At 47.5% G+C, this 22,480-nt stretch overlaps 1 protein-coding gene across 3 annotated transcripts in view; it reads left to right on the top strand.

Annotated features, from left to right (window-relative positions):
• Positions 1-17,845, top strand: part of robo3 (roundabout, axon guidance receptor, homolog 3 (Drosophila)) — a 55,781-nt gene extending 37,936 nt beyond the window's left edge. The window contains exons 8-27 of one of the 3 annotated variants that reach the window (XM_057054393.1): positions 1,518-1,689; positions 2,975-3,180; positions 6,754-6,835; positions 7,213-7,381; positions 8,663-8,829; positions 8,925-9,046; positions 9,140-9,356; positions 9,837-9,961; positions 10,198-10,378; positions 10,531-10,767; positions 11,276-11,315; positions 11,452-11,591; positions 11,668-11,949; positions 12,535-12,670; positions 12,977-13,195; positions 13,445-13,641; positions 13,772-13,879; positions 14,306-14,464; positions 14,994-15,122; positions 17,024-17,845. In XM_057054393.1, coding sequence (XP_056910373.1) covers positions 1,518-1,689; positions 2,975-3,180; positions 6,754-6,835; positions 7,213-7,381; positions 8,663-8,829; positions 8,925-9,046; positions 9,140-9,356; positions 9,837-9,961; positions 10,198-10,378; positions 10,531-10,767; positions 11,276-11,315; positions 11,452-11,591; positions 11,668-11,949; positions 12,535-12,670; positions 12,977-13,195; positions 13,445-13,641; positions 13,772-13,879; positions 14,306-14,464; positions 14,994-15,122; positions 17,024-17,043 — 3,108 coding nt within the window. In that variant the 3' untranslated portion in view covers positions 17,044-17,845. Of the gene's footprint in view, positions 1-1,517; positions 1,690-2,974; positions 3,181-6,753; positions 6,836-7,212; positions 7,382-8,662; positions 8,830-8,924; positions 9,047-9,139; positions 9,357-9,836; positions 9,962-10,197; positions 10,379-10,530; positions 10,768-11,275; positions 11,316-11,451; positions 11,592-11,667; positions 11,950-12,534; positions 12,671-12,976; positions 13,196-13,441; positions 13,642-13,771; positions 13,880-14,305; positions 14,465-14,993; positions 15,128-17,023 lie in introns of all 3 variants that reach the window. The other 2 variants (XM_057054391.1, XM_057054392.1) reach the window with 2 other exon arrangements.
• Positions 17,846-22,480: the final 4,635 nt, after the last annotated feature.

Here is a 22,480-nt window from a genome sequence, read left to right as displayed (position 1 = left end):
CAGTTCCTTGACCTCCGCGTGTTTCGATGGAAACCTGCGTTTTACCCCCTCTCGATGAGCCTGTTCAGGACGCTGATGTTGGGCTGTTTGTGCAAGAGGAAGACCAAAGAGGAGATTAATGGATTTAGTGAAGGAGGACATGAAGTTAGTTGGAGGCTGAGGGGAGATGGAGGCAGCTGATTATCTCTGCTGACCCCTGAAGATGTAACCTCCAGCATACAGCACTTAAACATGGTGCGAAGAGCACTGCAGCTTCTCATACTCGTAAAGTTAGCTCAAGACCACTGCAGGACAAGGACTGGTCTAAAAATACCCCACTGTTGTCTCAGCCCACAGCGGTCGAACCCAATATGACCCGTTTTTAACAGGTGATTTCGATGCTTGGTGTCAAACGGGCCTTAGAACCTAGTCTAAGACCAATCGTGGCGTTTGACAGTGGCGTGTAGTAAACAGGCATAAATGTGCTGCGTTCAGGTTCACATCGGCAGCGAACAGATGGAAACAGAAATGGAAAAGAAAAGGAAACCAGCCAAAAGTGTAATTTTAGCTCAACCTCGGTGTCGACCGAACGCGGTACCGCTAAAGCTGGTTTCTTTCCTTCGCATCTGCTCTCTTTGTCGTGCTCCTGGCGATCATCTGGGTCAATAGCTTAGCGCCGTGACTCACAAACGTAAACACACCTCGTCCAAAGAAGGTATTATTACGTTATGGGGACTGTTTATGCATTAGGGTGTACGATAAGCTAGGCAGACGATGCTGAAAGGCCTGATGGGCGCGCGTGGGTGCTGCGAGCATGGCTCCCAGGTACAGATTAGAGGGGGATGAGATTGGAGGAGGCCTGGAGAACATGTGTGGGAGACGAAAAGAGTGGAGGAAAGATAAAGCGGACAGTGTGGAGGAAGGAGAAGTATGTGGGTAGCATGTTGTGAATAGTGTCTGCCCTGCAGTGGGAATCCATTTCCAGTCGGTGGATGGAAAAGAACAGTGGAAAAGAGCAGATGGAAAAGAATGTGCGCGTGTGTGTGTAGTAACATGGTGCTTTATCACAGCGTTAAGGCTCAGAATAGCCAAAAGTACCTGACGGAACCTGAACAGGGTCTTAGATGGCTGCTGTGAACAGGTTGTTTCAGCTACAATCAAACAGATCTCAAATCTGTCTGTCGTTAGCTTCCAACACCGATATATTACAAAATATATGTTTTAATATCTGCAAAAGCTGACAATTTTAATTCTTCATGCTTTACCTTGTGCAATTCGCAGCTCTTTATTGGTTGTTTCTAGAGCCTGAGCTAAAATACTGGCGTGTCTACATTAAAGATCGCCGGCTCAGATAGTTGTCAATGTTAAGCGGTAAAGTGTGTTTAGCTTTGTGTTTAGCTGCATTCGTTGCAAGCTGGCTGATGAATATTTCAAAATACGTGAGCAAGGCTTCCGCTCCACTCAGCTCATAGACAACATGAATCCAGACACGTGTTTCTAGACGCAACGTGAAGCTCTGGGATGTTTGTCCCCTCCAGATCTTGCTGTTCCCCACCCAGGAGCCGGCTCAGTCAGGTCGTTTTTCAGTGTCGCTGAGCGGCGAGTTGACCATCGCCGATGTCCAGGTGCAAGACTCGGGATATTACATCTGCCAGGCCATCAGTGTAGCCGGCAGCATCCTCACTAAAGCCCTGTTGGAGGTGGAGAGCAGTGAGTATCTCACATCACAGCAACACACTGGACAATAATGCATTTACAGTTCCTGCTCTTATCAACCTCTTAGCATTGCAATTAAAAGACTTTTTCCACCACATTTACCAAGAATCATTACATAATGGATATGGAACTGAACTGATCACTTAAAATCTAATCTCATGCATTAAGTAGAAATATAATATGATGTAATTTAATATGAGTAAGTAACACTATTGATCCCAGTGGGGATAGTTACAATCTAAAGCACTATTTTGCTCTGTTATAGCTGATTTTTTTTTTTTTAAGCTAGCTTAATTCTGAATTCTGTTGATCCACGCAGCATTAAATCTGACTTCAGAACTCAGTTAAAAAGATGTCCAAATTTACTTGCGAAACCCAAATCAAATGAATGTGTTATGTGTTTTTGAATTAAACGGAGCACATTCTGTTTCATATTTGATCACACGCGTCCGACAAGCTGCTGATTTATCCTCTCTCACCTCACACGCGCACAGTTTGAAAACACTTTCCTCTGACTCAGCCAGCAGCAGGGCTCCTTATCTGATGTAATTCAAAGAGACAACGACCGATGCTTCTATGTAAATAAGATCGGAGTGACACAGCACCCCCCCCCCCCCCCCCCCCAACCCGGCCATCACACCGATTCGGGGAGAAACAACGGTTTTGCCCTTATCCTACGACACAAACCTCAGCGGTCACCTTCCACATTTTCTGTTGGCATCTGTTAGCTGATGATATCAGCAGGGTCTGAATAATAATGAGGCTATACGCCGTGACAAGCTATGACAAATGTAAACAATGACAAGCCGTTTTCACTCTTCACGACTTTATCTTAGCTGGGCGAAAGTCTTTTTGGCAACTCTCAGCTCAGGCGGTTTACATTTAGGACGGAGCCCACGGGCGCTAGCATTAGCTGCAACCATATATGTCCACACTGTTCTCAGTGTTGACAGTCAGGGGCACATGTGTGCATTAGGTGCAGATTGGGACTACTTTTATGGGTCGCCTGTGCTTCGTCCGTGGACAATTATACGGTGCATGTGTGAAAGCTTTTCCACTGCTGCTGCTAATGTAGACAAAACATCCAACATCTGCTAACAACAAACCCAAATGTTGGCGAGGATTAGCTCGCGTTTCTTTCTGTTACGTGTCTTCTGCACGCGACCTGATTTAAATATTCATGTGCATTTTGAAAATATCTTTTTCTGTCGCCACAACTGTCATCATTAGCAGCCAAGGGTTCCCATTTACATATATTTATTCTTTCTGCACCTGACAGCACCCTCCGACCACGTCCCCCCCATCATCCGCCAAGGGCCAGCCAATCACACGTTAGCTCCAGGCTCCACTATTCAGCTGCACTGCCACATCATGGGCAACCCCACGCCCAGCATCCAGTGGGAGAAAGACGGCCAGAGAATCCTTGGAAACGACGGCCGAATCATCTTGATGGAGAACGGCACCTTCCAAATCAGCAACCTTCAGGTGCTTTAACCACTGTTTAATTACCGATCCGCTTTTCTCCCGGTGACCTTCAGCTGTGGGAAATATGATGCATATTCATAAGTACTCCGCACCTTCTTCTCATTGAAATGCGCACGATGTCTATGTTAGACACTATTTGCACATTAAGCGCAGTTGCAGTTCAGATTGAATAAACACACTCCACGTGATTAAACAGCGGTTTTAATTACACAGAAAGTAGGAAGCTCTTCAACTGAGGGCGTTTTACTGTTGATGCGAATGATGAGCTCTTAGGAGAGTCGAGGTGGAAACTGTTGCGAAACCACATCAGTGAGGTGTGATCACCATGATAATAAGCATCCAAGGCCATTAGCAGTCGTTAGCACCATCTTCCCCCATGCTAATGAAATCCTTTCTGCCCAAAAATCCCTCCTGGGGACAAAGCAGCACCCGAGGTCAACGCATCGCCTGCAACGCACCAGGAGGCCGGTGTATTAATTGATTGTGGGTTCTTAATGATTAATAATCGCTGGGATTTAAAATTAAATCCTCCGTACATCACAGCAGGTGAACAGAGAGGAAGTGGAGGCTGAATGGAGAGAAAAAGTGCTAAATCGCAGTGTTTTGTTGCTTCTAAATTTGGCGCTAGTTCTGTTTGAATTAAATACGTCGTTAAAATAATTTCGGATCCCAAACTTCTTTTTTACAGACGTGAACGATCACCAAAGCTGTTGGTGAATATCAACTCAGGTGAATGTTTTAGGTCTCTCACAAACGTCCGCTGCTGGTGCCGCAGAAAGACCCAGAGAACCATTAGAGTCAGTAGGAGGAACCATCTGGACGCCATCGGCGTCTGCGCCGACCCCTTCATTCCATGTCAGATGACAGTTTAATTCATTTTAATCCAGCCAGGAGCTGTTGAACACCAAAGTGATGGATTAACACGCAGCGAGCCAAAGCCCCAGTCATGTCCAACTTGACCACGTTAGACTCATTATAAGCTATAAATATGGAGATTACAACCAATCTTCAGAGACCAGAATTGGGTGGGGGAGGGGTGTAAATACAAAAAGCACTTTTTTGTATCTTTTGCACAAAGGTAGATCTGTAAAATCGGTTTAAATTATTACCTGACATTAAAGTTAGCGAGCAAGTGGTGTGTGTGTGTGTGTGTACATAGATATGGAATCACCGAGTCCATCCATTGTTGTCATTTTTGTCTAAACTAACTCCAACGAGGACTTGTAGTCTGCGTTCACACCAACCGGCGAGTGAGATCTCCGTTGGCGAGAAGAATAAAAATCTGCATCGCACATTTAATCACGAGCTCATCGTTCTAAATAAGTCGATATCATCTGAGCCATGGAGACGGGACAGATGGACTGTTTGCTCCTCGTGCCCTGGAGATGAGAGGCTATTATGCTGGGATCAGTTCCACATACACACACACACACACACACACACACACACACACACACAGATACGTTCACTCACTTGGTGCCAAGACGTCCTGGAAGTGTGTATTCTCGGGGGATGGGGGGCGGGGGTGGCGGTGCCATTCGGCAGGGTCAGGCTACTGAGAAACTTTCCCAAACTTGGAATTTCTAAAAGGAATAATAATATCCGAGTTGAGGCCGGCTCACTGTCATTTGCTTAATACCTATTTTATACATGCTGAAATGTAAATATGCACTTTTAGTTTTGCCGTAAATCTTGTACACAAGCTGGTGTAGTGAATTCTAGAGGGATCATTATCGCCATAGCAACCTTCTTAGACGCCGGTGCACTCTGTCATTCTATCTGCAGATCCTCTAGAAGTCTGAAGCTCTTAAAAATCTCCTCCTGTGCCGAGACCGGCGCTGCCAGCCTTGATTAATAGTCAGGTGTTTCCCCCCGTTAGCCCCTCCCACGCTCCCTCCGAGTCGATTCCCCATCCGACAATCAAACGCCACCATCTGGGGACGTGTTTGAACCCTGCAGACGGATGCTCCATCAGCAGGTCAATGCAGGGTCAAGGCCTATAGGGAAAGGGGAGGAGCTTGGGACGTCACCTGTCCTGTGCCCCGCTGGACGCGCTGACACGCCACTTAGCTTGGCGCTAATTCCTCTGTCAGCATTAGCAAAGAAGCAGCCCACAGGCAGGAGAGAAGAGGCCATAGGCTCTGCTGTGTACATCCTCTGAATAATGTATGGACTTTTCAGCGGGAATAACGCGGGCTGTGCTGGGAGAATCAATGAATACGAGAAATCTGATTTGTGTTTCTGCCAGAATGGTTCTGGATATAAACGGATGAGGCAGAGAAACTCAAATAACCTGCATGAAAAACGGTAGAAAACCGAACGAACACACACACACGCACACACACTCCCAGACGGAGCCCTCAGTTCTACAGTCAGCAGTGATTTTTACTCTTAATGAACATCAAGTTTGCTGCCAAACTGCAGAAATGTGTTACTTTAAAATAAAGTCTTCACACTTTATCACCTAAAAAATAAATTAGATTTGGGTTCGAGTCAGTTGAATTGACGATTGCGGACCTAAACCGCACGAAGGGAGACTCAGAAGCAGCAGAAACATGTTTGGAGGTGAGTTCTTTCTCTGCCGGTGTCCCACAGAGAGACCCCCCCCCCACCTCCTCTTCTGTTGTGGGTAATTTCACAGGCTGTCTAGCTTTTGGCCTGCCTCCCCCCAAAAATGTAATAACCAGCATTCATGTGCACACACAGGCTCATTTATCACACAACTCTTAATTACATCTGCTCGTAGCCCATCCAGAATGCTAAGTAGCTGTTGGGGACGTAGACGGGCTCCTCAGAAATTTCTCGACGTTGAGCCGGTCGTTAAAATTCTGCCCTTTCATCCTTTAGCTCTCCTCCTCTGCTGCGACCCGCCAGAATAAAAGCTCCTGGCTCCCGACAGTAGCTCTGACAGCAAATAGGTCCTCTGGGAATATGGAGGTTATGAAAAAGAAAAAGAAATAATTACAATTGACAAAATGTCTGGCGTGAAAGCGATTCATTGAGATACAGTCTTAACAATTAATATGCACAAGAACGATGCAAAACACTTTTATTTTCCTTCTGAATCACAGTAGCGTGAAGCCATTGATGAACGAAATGACAGTTTATTAAGATTCATGCTGCCACTTCACGCCTCAGTCATGCAAATGTGTACATTAGCATGAGGCCCCTCGTGCTCCTAAAGTTCACCTGTCTGATTGTCATCTGTGCGTTATTGTATCTGTCCATGCATCAATAATCAGACTCCTGTCATCAGAAAAACGTGCTCAGAATTCAACGCGGGTGCACGGCGACAACGTTGCGTTTCCGTTTGTGGACATCTGTCAAATAAAAGAAGGAGAGAATGTTCCAGCGCCCTCTTTCCTGAAATCTCCTCACCTCAGAAATCACAATTTTGACGCCCTGTCACATCATCTTTAAAGGGATCCTGAACGCATCTCTGAGAGATCTCGTTACAATGCTCTTTCAGACCGATCCACATCAAAATGTCAGAGGAACGAGTGGAAAACACCCAGCTCTGAGAGATGTTACCTCTCACTTTTGAGACTTGATGGCATTTGTTTGTGTTGCTAGGAAACGGACTCTGGAGTTTACACCTGCCTGGCTTCCAGTTCTAGTGGGGAGACCAGTTGGAGTGGAGTGCTCACAGTCAAAGGTAAAGTCTCCATCCATTAATAATGTCCAGCGCACGTTCACCACCAAATAAAAGACACTTTTTATGCAGCTGGAAATAAAAAGTGCCCAGCCTGCTGTTCTGTTCAGTCGCTAATGAGGAAGCTGGAGTAACACTGCTATTGACTTTTTAAATGGAAAAACTGTACAAAAGACGCGGGGAAGTCATTGATGTCATTGATGTGTGAAGCCCTAACGCCGGAGGGTTCGTTGTGTGTGTTGGATTTTAATTGAAACAGTGAACCCCTGCTGGTGATGGAACTGTAAAACGTCTGGTTAGCATGCGTAATGCTAGTCTGGTATCTGCCGCTGCAGAATTAAACGTAAACACACGTCTTCTTTCACTCCCTGCTGATCCAGAGAGCTTCGACCCATCGCTAGTCCAGACCACTGAGCCCTTCCAGCTGCCGGGACCCCCCCACAAACCCATCGTCACCGACGTGTCCAAAAACAGCATTTCTCTGACATGGCAACCCAACGCTCATGAGGGGGGAGCTGCTGTCACCTCTTACATCATCGAGGCCTTCAGGTGAGGTTGACGCGTCAAGATAATGGACCTTTGGAATCTAAAACCAGAGAATTTGCTTCTTTTGACTCTCAACCTTTTTCCAGTCTTGGCTCATCGCTTTTGTGGTGACGTTGAAAAATAATATGGAATGAGATGTTTTTCCTGGATGAGAAATTTTTGTCCACAGGCACATGCACACACAAGCTAAACAAAAGACTGAAGCACAGCAGCATCTTCAGGCGAGAAGGTCCATGTTGGAGTCGTTACGGGGGCAAAGTTGAGGATGGAATGATGGGAAAAGGTAGCATCGAGGGGAAATGAGATAAAGGAGCCTAACCTCCGGAGGTGCTGGTGCTCCTGTAGCCCAACAACAACAGTTCTGAGTAAAACAAACTGATTGTGTAGTTTGCTGCGGCACTTCCTGTCTTCAGGTGTGTGAAGGTTTGTTTCCAGAGTGTGTACAGAGAGTATGCAAAAGTGTTGAGGGCCTCTACCGTTGTATATTCATGATCCGATTCTTCGCCGTCTTTTGTGTGAACCCAGCTGAGTACCAGCGCTAATGAGTTGTATTCAGCATAATTAGTTTGTTGTTGTTGTGGCGGAAGGCTCCTCCGCCACAAACCCTCGCAGGAACCACGGAGAACCCGTAAAAACACAGATACACGTTTGGGGAAAACCTTACCGCAGTCAGTTCAGCGGCAGACAAGGTCGGAAAGTTAAAAAATGTATCATTGTAGCGTCACAATGCTTCCAACATGGCCTCATTTCCTGTCCACAGCTGTGTCTCTTTACAAGCCCCATTACATTATTCATCAAAACAGAAAATTATCTAATGTGAAAAATCCTTCAAATTCTCGGAACCAAGCGACTTTGCTCACATCTGCTTTTGTTTTCCACGCAAGAAATTAAATAGCTCTATTGCTAGCAGATCTTCTCATGCTCTCTCTCATTTAATAGCATTACAAAGCACTTCTGAACACAATAGAAGGCAGCTTCTCACTGCTGGAATATAGTGTCCAGTTTATGGCTGCTGGCCCAGTTCAGGGTATTTGAGGAGAGTCATTCAAATGCAGGTTTTGTCAGGAAGCTGCTAAATTTGATTGAAAGCGAATGAGCGGAAAAGTGGTGCAGCTTCTAATGAAGCAAGTGCTGCTTCCTGGCTCGCTGCCGAACGAGTCACGGAATGTCGTTGAGCATGTCGAGGTGTCGGGGAAAACCTGGACGTCGCCGCTGCGTGTGAAAGAAAGTCCGTCCTCAGTACCGCCACCGTCATCAAAGTAGCCTTTTCATCTCTTTTCACAGCCAATCAGCCGGCAGCACGTGGCAGACTGTGGCCGACATGGTCAAGATCGAGACACACACAATCACCGGCCTTCTCCCCAACACCGTCTACTTGTTTATCGTGCGAGCGGTTAACGCCTACGGCCTGAGCGACCCGAGTCCCATCTCCGAGCCAGTCAGGACGCAGGGTCAGCGTGCTTGATTTACCTGGCGTTAAACAGCACTGCGCTAACGCTTTAGCCGTGCAACGTTGATGCAACGCGAGTGTTTTTCCTTCCTTCAGATGTGAGCCCCACGGGTCAGGGAGTGGACCACCGCCAGGTTCAGAGGGAACTGGGAGAAGTGGCCGTCCAGCTGCAAGATCCTGTCATGCTAACAGCAGCCTCCATACGAGTGTCCTGGACTGTGAGGGCCTCTTTTGAATATAAACAGACCATTTTTTTTGTTCTCGCTTCTCATCTCCCTTCTTCTTCTTCTTCCATCTGCTTCACCATTAAGGTGGATCGCCAGTCTCAGTTCATCCAGGGCTACCGTCTGTTTTACCGACCTAGCGGGGGAAGCTGGGTCCTCCATGACATCAACTCTCCGTCCGAACGCAGCGCCGTTCTCATCAACCTGCTCAAGGGAACCGAGTACGAACTAAAGATCCGTCCGTACTTTGATGAATTTCAAGGCAAGGACAGCCGAACACTGTTGGTTCGAACCCCAGAGGAAGGTACGTAATTTAGCACATCTGAGGCGTAACTAGATTCAAAAGAAAATCCACTTTTCCTAAACCTAATCAAGGTTTGCTTTGACAGTCTAGTGCTCTCAAATTTTTCATTAGCCTGTTTGGCACCATGTGAATCGCAGCAATGTTATCTCATTTTGGGGTTAATGTTATATTTTCCACCATTTTGGCTCGCCGAGCCCTAATTTAATTAAAGCCGGCATCCACTCCTGCTGCCTGGGGTCCACTGCAGTTTAATTTTATTCAAGGTAAAGATTAAAAACAAGGGAGCCGATTTTTTTGTCCGCACGTATTGTCACTGCTAAGACCTTCCTGAGTAGATTACTGAGGGAAAAAGCCCAACATTAGCTTGATGCTCCTTCCTGTTACCGCATGTATTTGTTTCTCTTGACTCGTGCTTCCTCGTTGCCTGCAGCGTGCACGATTCCGATTTTAACCGCGTTGTATCCGCCTGTGTCCTCTCAGTCCCCAGCGCCCCGCCCAGAGCGGTTACTGTGACGGTGGTGAAGCCAAGCAACAGCTCCAGCATTAGCATCTCGTGGGAGCCTCCACCTAGCCACATGCAGAACGGCGTCATCCAGGAGTACAGGGTAAACGCCCGCGCGCATGAAACGTGCACCCAGCATTCCATAATCACACAACCGGTCGCAAAAAAAGGACTTCAAACGCATGAATGTCTGGCTGTTGCCTATGACTTATTGGATATTGCAGCCTGTAGTTAAATATTTCATCAGCGCACCTAAACGCAAAGGCCTGCATCTCCTCAGCCGAGGATATAGGCCCCCCAAAAAGGCATCCGAGGCTAACGCTCCTGCATCTCTGCCAGATTTGGTGCGCGTGGAGCGGCGCAGACAACCAGACACGGAATTACCTCAACAAGACGGTGGACGGGAACACGTTGTCCACCGTGCTGCAAGGCCTGATGCCCGTGCTGTACCAGGTGGAGGTGGCGGCGGTGACCAGGGCTGGTGTTGGAACTCGCAGCCAGCCCGTGTCCATCCTCATCAGTGAGTCCACAGTCGCAGAAATCACCATAAAGGCTCAAACTGGGACGTTTTACATCAGGCCCCAATCATGTTGACACTTGTCTTGATGTAAAACACGTTTATTTTTGTCTTTTCTCTTCCTGTGCTTTAACATTTCTGTCCTTTCGCCACAGAGCCACCAGCCGAACAGCTGAACGTGCCAGGCGATGGAACCGGCGGCGGCGACGAGGAAAGCAACGTGAGCCTGGCCGAGCAGATCACCGACGTGGTCAAGCAGCCTGCGTTCATCGCGGGCATCGGCGGGGCCTGCTGGGTCATCCTCATGGGCTTCAGTGTCTGGATCTACTGTCGACGCAAGAAGAGGAAGGAGCTGAGCCACTACACGGCCTCCTTCGCGTACACGCCCGCAGGTCAGACGGAAAAACAGAGGTGGATAATCGTGTTTTCTGTCTGGGGGAGCTGAGATCTGAACCAAAACGACACAAGGTTGCTGCAATTTTACCCTGAGAAATAAATAATTCCATTTTTGAGGCAAAACCACCTGCAGTCAAACACATGTTTGAATGTGATTAATACTAGATCTACTTTTGATCTTTTGAGTCAAAATAACCTCTGCATATATTGTAAATACCATATCGGATAGAAGCTTCTTGTTTTTCGTAATTAGCATTTTTTTTCCTTCAAATTTGAAGTGATTAATCACCCAAATGAAATGATAATCAAAGTTTGACTTTAACCTCCATGAGAGCCAGCGATTCCCAGATCCATGCTATCTTCCAGTGTTACTGGACCATAGTTACCTCTTGAATGGGGCAGAAAAGATGTTTCAAGTGGCAGGAAGTGGAAAATGCACAAGGCCAGTGCTTGAATAATGTAGACATTTTGTCATGTAACGTTTACTGTCTTTCTCTTCGGCAGTTGGTTTCCCTCATGGAGAGACATCAGGACTCAATGGAAGGTGATTCATCTCATATTTGTTGGTTAAGTCAGATTTTAGGGATTTTAGTTGCCGACGTCCATTCTCACGTGATCTCAGCCGATTCTGTCACGATGTCCCGTTTCTGCTTCTACTTGATGCCGGAATGTTTCCTCAGGCCTGGTGTGCTGGGAGGCAACATGGGCAACTACCCATGGCTGGCAGACTCTTGGCCGACCTCTAACCTGGTCCATGGGGGTAAAGAGGCTGGGAACTGCTGCACCACCAGCCATGACACCACAGAGAGATACTACAATGGTCTGTCTGCCCTGGTGACCTGAGTTATCTCTTCAGAAGAACGCCTTCCACTAAACAACATCTGCATCCTCTGCAGACGCCGGTATCTCCAACTACCTGAACCAGACAGAGAAATACAGCATGGGCGGCTCCACCGAGGGTCCCATCTACAGCACCATCGACGCCACCAGTGAGGACCTGCACAGCTTCACCTACGCCCAGAACATGTCCACCGCTCCCTATGCCTCCACCTCCATCATGCCTTTCACCAACCAGACGCAGGTGGCGGCTCCAGGAGCAGAGCAGCCGGATGAAGGACAGCGGGTCACCCCGCTGGGTCCACCCGGAGCTCAGTACGCCCAACCAGAGCGCTGTAACGGTGAGGAGAGGTCCTTGTTATGGCCAAATCACATCACAACTGCTTTAAAAGGGTGCGTAAGGATCACCGGGCTGTTTTTGTCCTGATTTTCCCCCTTCACAACCAGGAGGGGGGGCAAACGCCCGGTTATCTTACGGCCTGTATGATTGTTCTGTGGTCTGAGGTGTGTTAAGAGGGAATTTGTCCTGATAATCGGCTCCGGCGTGCGTGAGGAAAGGCGAGTCGGGAAATGAAGACGTGAGCTGAACAAGGAAGCAGGAGTAAATCGAAATGTTCCTGTTGACTCCAAGATTTTTCCCAACAGTTTTCTCTGTTTTTTCCCCAATAGTTTGGGATCATCATTCCCCCTTTTGTACGTCCTCTTCCATGTGTTGTGTTGTGTTTTCCGGTTGTTGCTATTGTTGTTGCGGATTAAGAAGACGATTTCTGGCTTGGAGGACGAGCTTCTAAATCATTGATGGCTCAGAATCATGATGCATGTTTGCTGTGTTGCTGTGATCTCTAACCGACCGAGTTCGGCAACCCTCATGTTTAAAAAATAAATGTCACAAGTAACCGGATGATTGTATCCCATCTCTTCTGTAGGGAAGCCCAAGCAGAAAGTGGGTAAGGCCGTGAAGACCCCGTCTCTTACCTGGATGGAGGCATTGCCCCCACCGCCCCCGATTGGTGAGCTGGAACAGTACGAGCACGATTCCCTTCCCGAGGACATGGACTTGGGGTGAGTCGCCCTCCGTGTACGCAGATCTGTAAATGGCTATTTCAGGGTTCCACTTCCTCCTGTGGCCTCGACAGCTTGTAATTGTTTTGGCTGTTTCCTTCCCTTCGAAACATGATTAGCTGCGTTGAATACTTGCAGCAGTCCTACCCAAGTGGAAGATTAGCCTCATGCTGCTTTGGCCAACGGTAATTACCGCAGCCTGGAGGACGAGCACGAAGGAGTAAATAGCCTGATAGCTAGCTGGGCCGCGGTCGGTCAGAGTAGATCTCGACTGCCTCATTCCCTCATTTGCTCTCTCGGTTGTAGGTCGGATGAGGAGTGGTGCCCCCCTCTCCCAGAGAGGACCTACCTGATGGAAGGATGTGAGGACGGGCCTTGTCCCGCACAGAGGAACTACGCTTCCTCCCCGGCCACATCCTACAGCCACCAGTCGACCGCCACGCTCACTCCATCGCCCCACGAGGAGAACCAAGCGCACCATGACCTCCCCCGTCTCAGCCTCCATGACAGTCAGCAGCTTTCACGGTATTTGAGGGAGATTGAAAATCTATTTATGAGATAAAGACGTTGGACTTGTCTCTCCGCTTAAAGTCTCAGCATTGAAAAAGTCGACCTTTGTTCAACTCCAGCGACAAAAACAGCGGCGCGTTGATCCATTTAGACGATATTTATTCAGATAATAAATCAACTGAGGTCATCTCGGTCTAATACGAAGCGACTGGTTTATATTTAAATCCCTCCTGAGGTGACATGTTGCCTTTCTTCCCACAGCAGAAGGTTACCCTGCGGTCCGGTGCCAGTTCCCCAGGCGCCGAGCGCGTCGCTCACCCAGTCCAACCCCAACATCTCGGGCCAACAGCATCACGGCTCATCGGAGGCTGGCACGCTGCAGTGCCAGAGCCCTGCTCATCGCTGCCTGCAGAGCCAGGGGCCAGCTCTCAGCGAAGACAGCATCAGCGCCACCACACCCGGTAAACAACACACACACACACAGGCGAACAATCAAAACTGAGTTGGCATTCTTTAAATAATCCATATGCATGAATATGCTAATTTGAGGAGAAAATAACGCCGTGATCGTTGTGTTTTCCCTGTCAACAGTGCACAACCGCTCCTCCCCGGCAGACACCGGCACTCCTCCCAACCAAAAATCCAGAGTGAAGAAAAAGGTGTCAAAGAGTTCAGCGTACAGAAGAGATTTACAAGGAGGTGAGAACAACCATCTGTGATTCTGTTTCATCACGGGCGACACGCAGGAAACAGTCAGACATAAAAACAGGACATATTTTGTCAGTTTCTGTCATCCCGCGGTCCGTAACAATCCTGCAGGCGAGGATTTAAATTGTTATTCCATCCTAAAAACTGTGGTTGGTGTGCAGACGCCCCCATCACCCCCGCCGACATGGACGAGAACACGTCTGTAACAATCAGCTTCCACTTCTGGGTTCTTAGTTTTTGGTTTGTCTTCTAAAAGAAAAGTGATGTGCAGGAAAAGACAAGCTAAATCACCCCGATTTCCCTTTAAAGCTCCATTCAGCTATTATGGAACTGCAAAAGCACCCAAATGAGCTTAAGAGACAAAAGGTAGCGTGAATTTGTCAGCACAACTCAAATCCCCTCTTCTTTCTGTTTCAGACCTGCCCCCGCCTCCGGAGCCTCCTCCAGACGAGAGCCGGTTGGAGTGCGCGGAGGCCGGCGGTGTGGCAAATGGAGCGCTGTCATCGCTGGAGAGGAGTGAGTACAGCAGCAGCAGCAGCCAGCGGCGGAAAGGCTCGGGACAAAGACACGTCGACAGTAAGAGCTGCGCAGCGCGTTACAGTCATCAGTCACTGTGATGCAGCATCACTGGAATACAGAATCAGTAATAACACTTCCCAGCTGCACCATGTTGCTGCTGCTGCACTGCAGTACTTTCTCCTCTCAGCCAAATACTGCAGCCAGCAATAAAATGTGTTCCTATAGTGTAATAATAATCATTGAATCCCCCCCCACACACAGTAAAACATTATTTTGTTTTTTCAGCTCCATAATAGTCTGGGTGCTTTCAGATTTTTATATGTTAATCAAACATTTTTAGCGGGCGACAATTCCAAACAGCCGCTAGAGCAGTTTTGCGCCCCCAGAGAGCTGTAATCTCACAATGGCCGGCGATAAATCCCAACTTATTACGTACGTTGCGGAACATCCAGGAACAATGCAGACGGTAACGACCCGTAACTCGTTTCAAGCTAGCGATCAGCTTGAATTCTGACATTTGTAAAGCTAGCCTGACCGGTCTGGACCACACTACACCTCCCTGTTTTCTCCATCTTTGCGTCCTCAGATGAGGAAGTGATGGCGTACGGCAGTAAGGCCGCGTACCTCTCCAGGAGTCAGATGTCCAGTAACTGCTCGACTACGGGAAGCTCCTCATCCAGAGGCTCCACGGGCTCCCGGGGACTCAGAAAACACAGTGAGGTAGAACAGGGATGGATCTTCTAAAGATTTCATAATTTCACTGCCGAGAAGTTTTTTTTCAACTCAAACGGTTTTAATAATTGATGGTTTTAGATATTCATGAGCACTGGAACAAAGAGTATTCCTGCCAAGCAGAGGGTTTCATACGCTTTAGCTGTATCTACATATCATTATTTCTGCTCCATAAAACACACACAAGCATAAAAGTGCTCCGGTATTTCCCTGTTGTCCGCACACACACACACACACACACACACAACCGCAGGCTCGTACACACTGATCTGCCATTAGCATCTCCTCAGAATAGTTTTAGAGTAAGAACCAGTGTCTGGAGTGCACATCAGCCTGGGAGCGCTTATATAAACGCAGCTCCTGCAGGTTCCTCTGTAGCCAGCAGGGATCTGTCTCTGAGTGAAAGAACTGGAAGGATGTTTCCTCTCAACACTCCCGTTAACATACAGCCGCATCACCTCGGAAAACATGCGAAGCGCTCATCAGGAAAAGTCTCACCGGCACTGAGCATGACGTTAATAGAATCTCAGATTTGAGTGTTTCATACAGTATCAGTTACAGGTTTCATCTGTGAATAAATAAAGGCCAGAAAAAGCTGCAGTCAGCTTATAACGATCTAAAAATATCAGTCCTGTACTTGTTTTGCTCAGTTTGGTTTAACTGCAGACTGCCCTGTTTGGATAGTAGCTGCCATTTCTTCCCGAATACTTAATTAATATTTAAAGACAAAGCAACGCTTTGTGCTAATGTGGTGTAAGTGTAACTGGACTTTCAGTTTCAGTTTCAATAGTCTCTGGTGCTGAATGCACGGCTGAGCCGGAAGAGTGTAGGAAAGTGGTGCGGCAGCTCTTTCTCCCGTTCCGATCTTTGACATGGGAATGTGGTAGAGAAATGCCCTTTTTCCTGTCACCACGGACTCACAGAGCCTGCCTTGTGTGTCGGGCTTGGCCTCACCCCCACCCACTGACCCACAGTGGCCTTTTCACGCCTTGCTTCCGACATGAAAAGACGACCTCTGGATCTGCAATAAAATCGGAGGTGTTTCCGCAGGAAGCCGGGGTTGGATTACCCATTCCTCCTGTGGTGTGTCTGACTGCTTATCTATCACCTTTGACCTGTGGGTGCTCGGCAGAGGGGGGGTTAGATCAACTTGATACTGGAGGCTCATTTGTAAACAAGACAGGGATGGTAAAGGCGAACGCTGCTGGGAATGAAGACGCGTCCATTCCTGATCCGAATCTGCGAGTTTAGATGTTTCCTGGATTTTCTCATGAACACCCACAGCATCGCAGCCTCTGTTTCTTATAGATCTACTTTTATTTTTATAAAAATATTCATCCCACACCATTTTGACGGACGGATTTCAGCCGGATCGGCGATTGTCTTGTGTTTTAGGTCACACTTGTTGCAGCGGACGCCTTATTTTCATACGCAACGTCGCTGAAATGGGGCTTTTTTTTTTCAAATCAGGTAGAGCTCACGTAGCATTTGCGCTGTCTGACATATGCCTGCGTGCTCGGAGGAACGCTCGCTGAAGCTAACATGCATATTCATGAAAGTTGCTCCGCAGCCAAATCACTCCAGCGGAAATCCACCCTGGAACATGAATGATGACACGCATCAATCTGACAGATGTGCACTCACATTAAAACACGATTGGATACTTGTCTTTCTTTTATAGTATAGAATTCCTGTATATGTTATTTGGAAAATCATGTGGAGGCGTTGTTAATCGTAAGCTGGTGTGGAACAGGGTAAAATTATGGCGGATGAAGCATAAATAGGACCCAGATTTCTTGAAAATATAACCAAGTAAAGCAGAAGAGGAAAGTCCTGACTCAAAAAAAGCATAATTAATGATGCTAAATGTTGCTCTTCCCTCAGGAAATGAGATAAGAGCGTGAGCGGCCGTCGCTGCTTCATCACCTTCCATCTCTCCAGCATGGACACAAAGATCTGGACCTCATCTCTCCAGCATGGACACAAAGATCTGGACCTCATCTCTCCAGCATGGACACAAAGATCTGGACCTGGGGTGGGGGGGATTTAGAGTCAGGAGCTCCGAACCGCTGATGCTACTGTGAAACAAACTCCTCGTCCTGTTTCCCATATCGCTCTAATTATTTATGAGTTATCTATCCGGATCTGTAAATACCTGTCTGTACTGTTCTTTTGTGGGCTCTGGATACAGGGAAAGAGACGTATATTGTATTTATGAGGACTTGAACAAAAAAATAACATGTAAATTAAGTCTGTTATTATAAAAAGCTCATGTCTTCTTGAATGTGCCAACCTTTTGTCATAATGTACACTTTCTGGGGGGGTAAAAAGCCTAAACTGCTGTTGCACTCTGCTGTCGTGACGGCAAAACAACAGACAATATGAAGCACAAAGTGTGTTTGTTGGTTGAGGGGGAGGAGGGTCAGAAAAAGCCAAAAGGAGCGGAGATCCGTGCGCGCGTGGCGTCGGCAAGAATGTTTCCCTGTTTTTTGTTTTAAAGCGTCTGTGGAGGAATAAGTTAGAAGTGTGATTGTACGCCCTCCAGCTCCCCTCCGCTCGCGTCTGAGGGACCGTTTGCTGCAGTTGTGAGATCGAAATTTGCATATACTCCTTAAAAACAAAAAAGAAAGAAAAAAAACTGTCTGTGGACTGACTTTTGTACTCTTGTCGTTTTGTAAATGTACATTAAAACACATTTGATGCTGATTCACGCCTCTGCTTCTTTCATTTGAAGCCACATTCGGCGATTATTCAGCCTTCTGATCGCCGCCACGATAGCGTTGGTGCTCCGCGGAGCTCCTCGTGATGCAAGATGTTGATGACAAGGTGCTCGTAATGAGAGACATCGTTATCTTACAAAGGTTAAGCCTCCTTTAATCAGATGAAACCAGGTTCCTGAGACATTTAATGTAGAAACATTACCTCTCTCCGGTATGTTTGCCAATTTAAAAAATGTTCAATCAGCAAATCAAGATAAGGAATGACCTGATGGGAAAGGGGGGGAAATCTTTTCATATTTGTCTTGTGAAAACCGCAAAATGTATTTTCAGATAGGTGCTGATGGCCGGGGTTAGGGTTGGAGTAAAAATGGAGTAAAACATGAAGTTTAGACTCCTGAAAAGGTTAAAGGTCGGCCCCTCTGTGGCGTGGAAGCCGTTTCCTGTCTAGGGAAGCTCAGAGGAGGGTCGTTACGCGCAGAGATTGGCATGTGAATAGCAAAAAAAGCAGTTGTCTGTCATGAAATCTGCAGGAGCTCAAACTTCTAAAAAGCTTTGAAAGCCTCCAACTTTCTCATGACACCTTCCAGTGATTTCTAAAGAAATAAATAAAAACCTGGCTTATCGCTGAGCTTCTGTTTGCTCCTTAATCCCCCATCGGCCATTCTTTCCCCAGCTTCACAGTCCCGTGCACCCGGGCGAGCTCTGCACGCACCCGGGAGCATGAAATTGTTCTCTCCATGCTGAGAGCAACAGGCCCGTCAGTCTGCAGGTTTCTACAGATGTATGCAGAGTGCGAGCTCTATCTCACACACACACACACACACATATGAAGAGGTGTGTTTCTTCTGCCTGCTCTGGGTGATGAAACTGCAGATCAGACGTTGAGGCGCCGACAGACACGGTGGAGCGGAGCTGCGAAAGCATAACAAGGACGTGATGTGGAGGGGGAGAGAGAAGGATCTGGGATCAGGATCCACTTTGTGTTGATGGATAAATAGATACTCCTCCTGGGCTACCACCTCATCGTGGTGGAGGGGTTTGCGTGTCCCAATGATCCCAGGAGCTCTGTTGTCTGGGGCTTTATGCCCCTGGTAGGGCCACCCATGGCAAACAGGTCCTTGGTGAGGGATCAGACAAAGCGTAGCCCAGGACCCCCTAATGATGGAAATCAACATCGGTCCTACGTTTCCCTTGCCCGGATGCGGGTCACCGGGGCCCTCTCCTGGAGCCAGGCCTGGGGGTGGGGCACGTTAGCGAGCGCCTGGTGGCCGGACCTCTGCCCATGGAGCCACAGCCCGAAGAGGCAACATGGGACCCCCTTCCCGTGGGCTCACCACCTGCAGGAGGGGCCAAGGGGGTCGGGTGTATTGTGTGTTGGGTAGCGGCCGAAGGCAGGGACCTTGGCGGTCTGATCTCCGGCTGCATAAACTGGCTCTAGGGATATTCCATGTCCCCTCTCTGGTGGGAAAGGAGCCTGAGCTGGTGCGCGAGGTTGAGAAGTTCCGACTTGATATAGTCGGCCTCACCTCGACGCACGTAAGGGCTCTGGAACCAGTCTTCTCGAGAGGGGTTGGACTCTCTACCACTCTGGAGTTGCCGATGGTGAGAGGCGACGGGCAGGGGTGGCAATTCTCGTTGCATAACAAGGACGTGATGTGGAGGGGGAGAGAGAAGGATCTGTGATCAGGATCCACTTTGTGTTGACGGATAAATAGATAACCAACGACGACTGGATTCAATCTCACTTTAGTTGAAAAGAAATTGGATCGTATTTTACAAGCGGACGAAATCCTCAGATCTGCGGCTGTATTAACTCGAGGTGAGAAGCAAGTGACTTCCAGGGCCTCTTTTGGATTTTTGGTAAAGCGCTCCTGATGTGACCCGCAGATGCCACATTACCCAGACCAAAGGACAACAGAGACGATCAGAAGATTTACGTTACTGACCTTCTACGGCGTGACCCACCGCCCCCAGCCTTCCCATCTCAGCCCTCCGCCTCGCTCGTAAATCATCTCATCCATTCATTAGCCTGCATCGGACGGGGAAACGCCCATTGGGTCTGAAGAGACCAGGAACAGAGACGGCATCATTTAAAGCCTTATTTCCTTATTCTGAACAGCAACACACCAATTTCCATGTTAATGTTCCCGTGACAGCAGAGATGGATGCGTCCGGCTTGGCTCCACAGACAGACGGCCTGAAATGAAGCTATTGTGCTAGCAGCAGGGTCACCGCACGCAGACGGTGCACGACAAAGAGATACAGCGTTCAACATGTAGATGATCCACAAACTTCCAACCCCCCCAAACTGCAGCTTTTACCCCTCTAAATTTAAAATGCTCCTCTGTCCTTTATGAAACCACCAACGTTAGCCGCAGGCTAGCCTCTCTTTGTATTTCAAGACAACGTTTCTTTCTGTTTCTCTCTGATCCAAAGAGAAGAAACACAGAGATGCTGTGTAGAATGTTTGAGTATTAAATTAAAAGTATTAAAAACAACAAAATCCAAACTCCTCCTCACCTGAGCAGGATCCCTGCTCTGCTTCAGGATCTCCACCGGTGAAACTAAACATGTTTGGCGTCGGTCACGATAAACCAGGACAGTTCTTATATGTGACCCGAGACAAATGTTCCATCTGGGATTTGTTAAACTCTCAGGAGTCAGGATATCTGAGGAATAAACTACCATCACTTAATAATGCCATCATCTAGAGTAAAATAAGCTTTGTTTTAGGGTTATTTTGGCTACCCTTCACATAAATTACTAGCATCAAATAAGGGGACGTGTTTTGCAGCTGCCGGAGCTTGAAAAGGTGAGGTTAAAACACTTTGTCTTCCTTCTCCACCCACCCCTTCTGGCCTTTTACTCCCCCTCGGCCGGGCCAACAGCCATCTGACAGGGCGAAACTCCCAGGACTAAATGAGTGGTCGCTTTTAAAGATCTACAGAATCGATGCTGCGTCTACGGCAGCAGGGAAGGTCAGGTGACCCACACTGAGCCCGAGCCATATTCTCGCAAACTTAAGGATGTGCTGAGTCACAACAGTCTTGCCGGAGCGGTGGGGCGGTGAGCATTCTTCATGAGCTGCAGCCCCAGTGAACCCGTTAACATGCAGGAGTCGGGCTCTCGCCGTGACCAGATGCATTGGAAATGAAGGCCCATTTGGGAAGTATTGATTCCCTGTCAATAGAGTGATTAGCAAGTCTGTATGCCACAACACATCTCTGTGAGCTGTCAATCAATGTGAGCCACCTGTGCATAATCAGATCAGCACGACTGACCAGCTCCCCTCAGCACGCGTCCTTACTCCAGCTTGCTTAATTAAATATACACTTAAAATAGCCATTTGTGAAACTGATTTTGGGGTTATTTTAGGTAGTATTAGCATTTATGGTTTTACTACAACACTTGTCAGCAAAGCCTTGATGGGATATGGTAAACAGGAACCTTTGTAAAGTTAATCGGGACAAGGACCTCAATCATTCACTAATTTGCTGCAGCGTCCAGTGAGCCTGACTGTGAAACGCAGCGTGATGATGCGCGTTTAACAGGTCACGCAAGTTCACCACCATGCTAACGTGGTCACGGAGGAGCTGCAGCAGTTTAGGACCAGAGGAAGGGACATTGACTGGTTTTACTGGGACAGGGAAGCTACATCAGCTGGTTTTGGTGATACAGAGAAGTATTTGGACAGAGAAATGAGCTGGTTAAAGCTGTTGTGATAAAGGCTAAATAGGACAAGACTAAACTCTTCTTTTGACTGTCATCTCAGCACTTTGTTATTTTACTATTACTATTTTACCATTTTTCATTTTATTTGCTTTGATTCTGTGACACCCTTTCACAGCTGCAAATTTCCTTACTCTGACCAATCAAATGCCTCCATCTCGTATAAAGAACAGCGTTGATTATGGGATTGAGAGGCCTGCTTGGTTTACAAACCGCCAGTGATGTAAACACCGTCTTTAAATCTGCTGAGAGGAAATTACTGAAGCTAAGCTGCATGTTAAATATCAACTTTTCTGGTTCTACTGTATTAATGTAAGCCCCCAGAGAAGCAATTATCCATCATACGTGTGTGTGTGTGTCTGTATTCGGCATGTTTATTATATGTCATCGGTCTGCTGACATGCTATAGATTTAAAGCTGGTATTCTGGCATGCACCAAACTCTGTTCTGCACAAATCCCAGGAGCAGCAAATGTGCGCGTGTGTGTGCATATAAATTATTACTGTAAACATACAGTCGTGTGTGTGTGTGTGGTCAAGTGTGCTGCTTACTGGAGCTGAACTATTCATTGTAGAAACATATGGCCTTTAGTGAACAGACAGATGAAGGATAATCCCTTTGGCAGTTCGGGATGCGCACACACACACACACACACACACACACACACACACACACACACACAGAAATAATCCAGTTGCTCACAGATTGTGAGGATGATATATGGCTTTAACCGCTTGAAACTCGTATATTTTTCTTGGTTCTTGATGCTTTTATTTTGCTTGAATGTGAAGCCGCTGCTGTTTTATCTAAAAACTTCAAACCAAGCAGGCAGATTTATCTCCAAATTTAATCTTAACCCCCCAAAAAAAGAAAAACCTTCAACTTCTCTCAT

Source organism: Takifugu flavidus, chromosome 14 (genome assembly GCF_003711565.1).
Source record: "Takifugu flavidus isolate HTHZ2018 chromosome 14, ASM371156v2, whole genome shotgun sequence".
NCBI lineage: Eukaryota > Metazoa > Chordata > Actinopteri > Tetraodontiformes > Tetraodontidae > Takifugu > Takifugu flavidus.
This window is presented reverse-complemented; position numbering and strand designations above follow the sequence as displayed.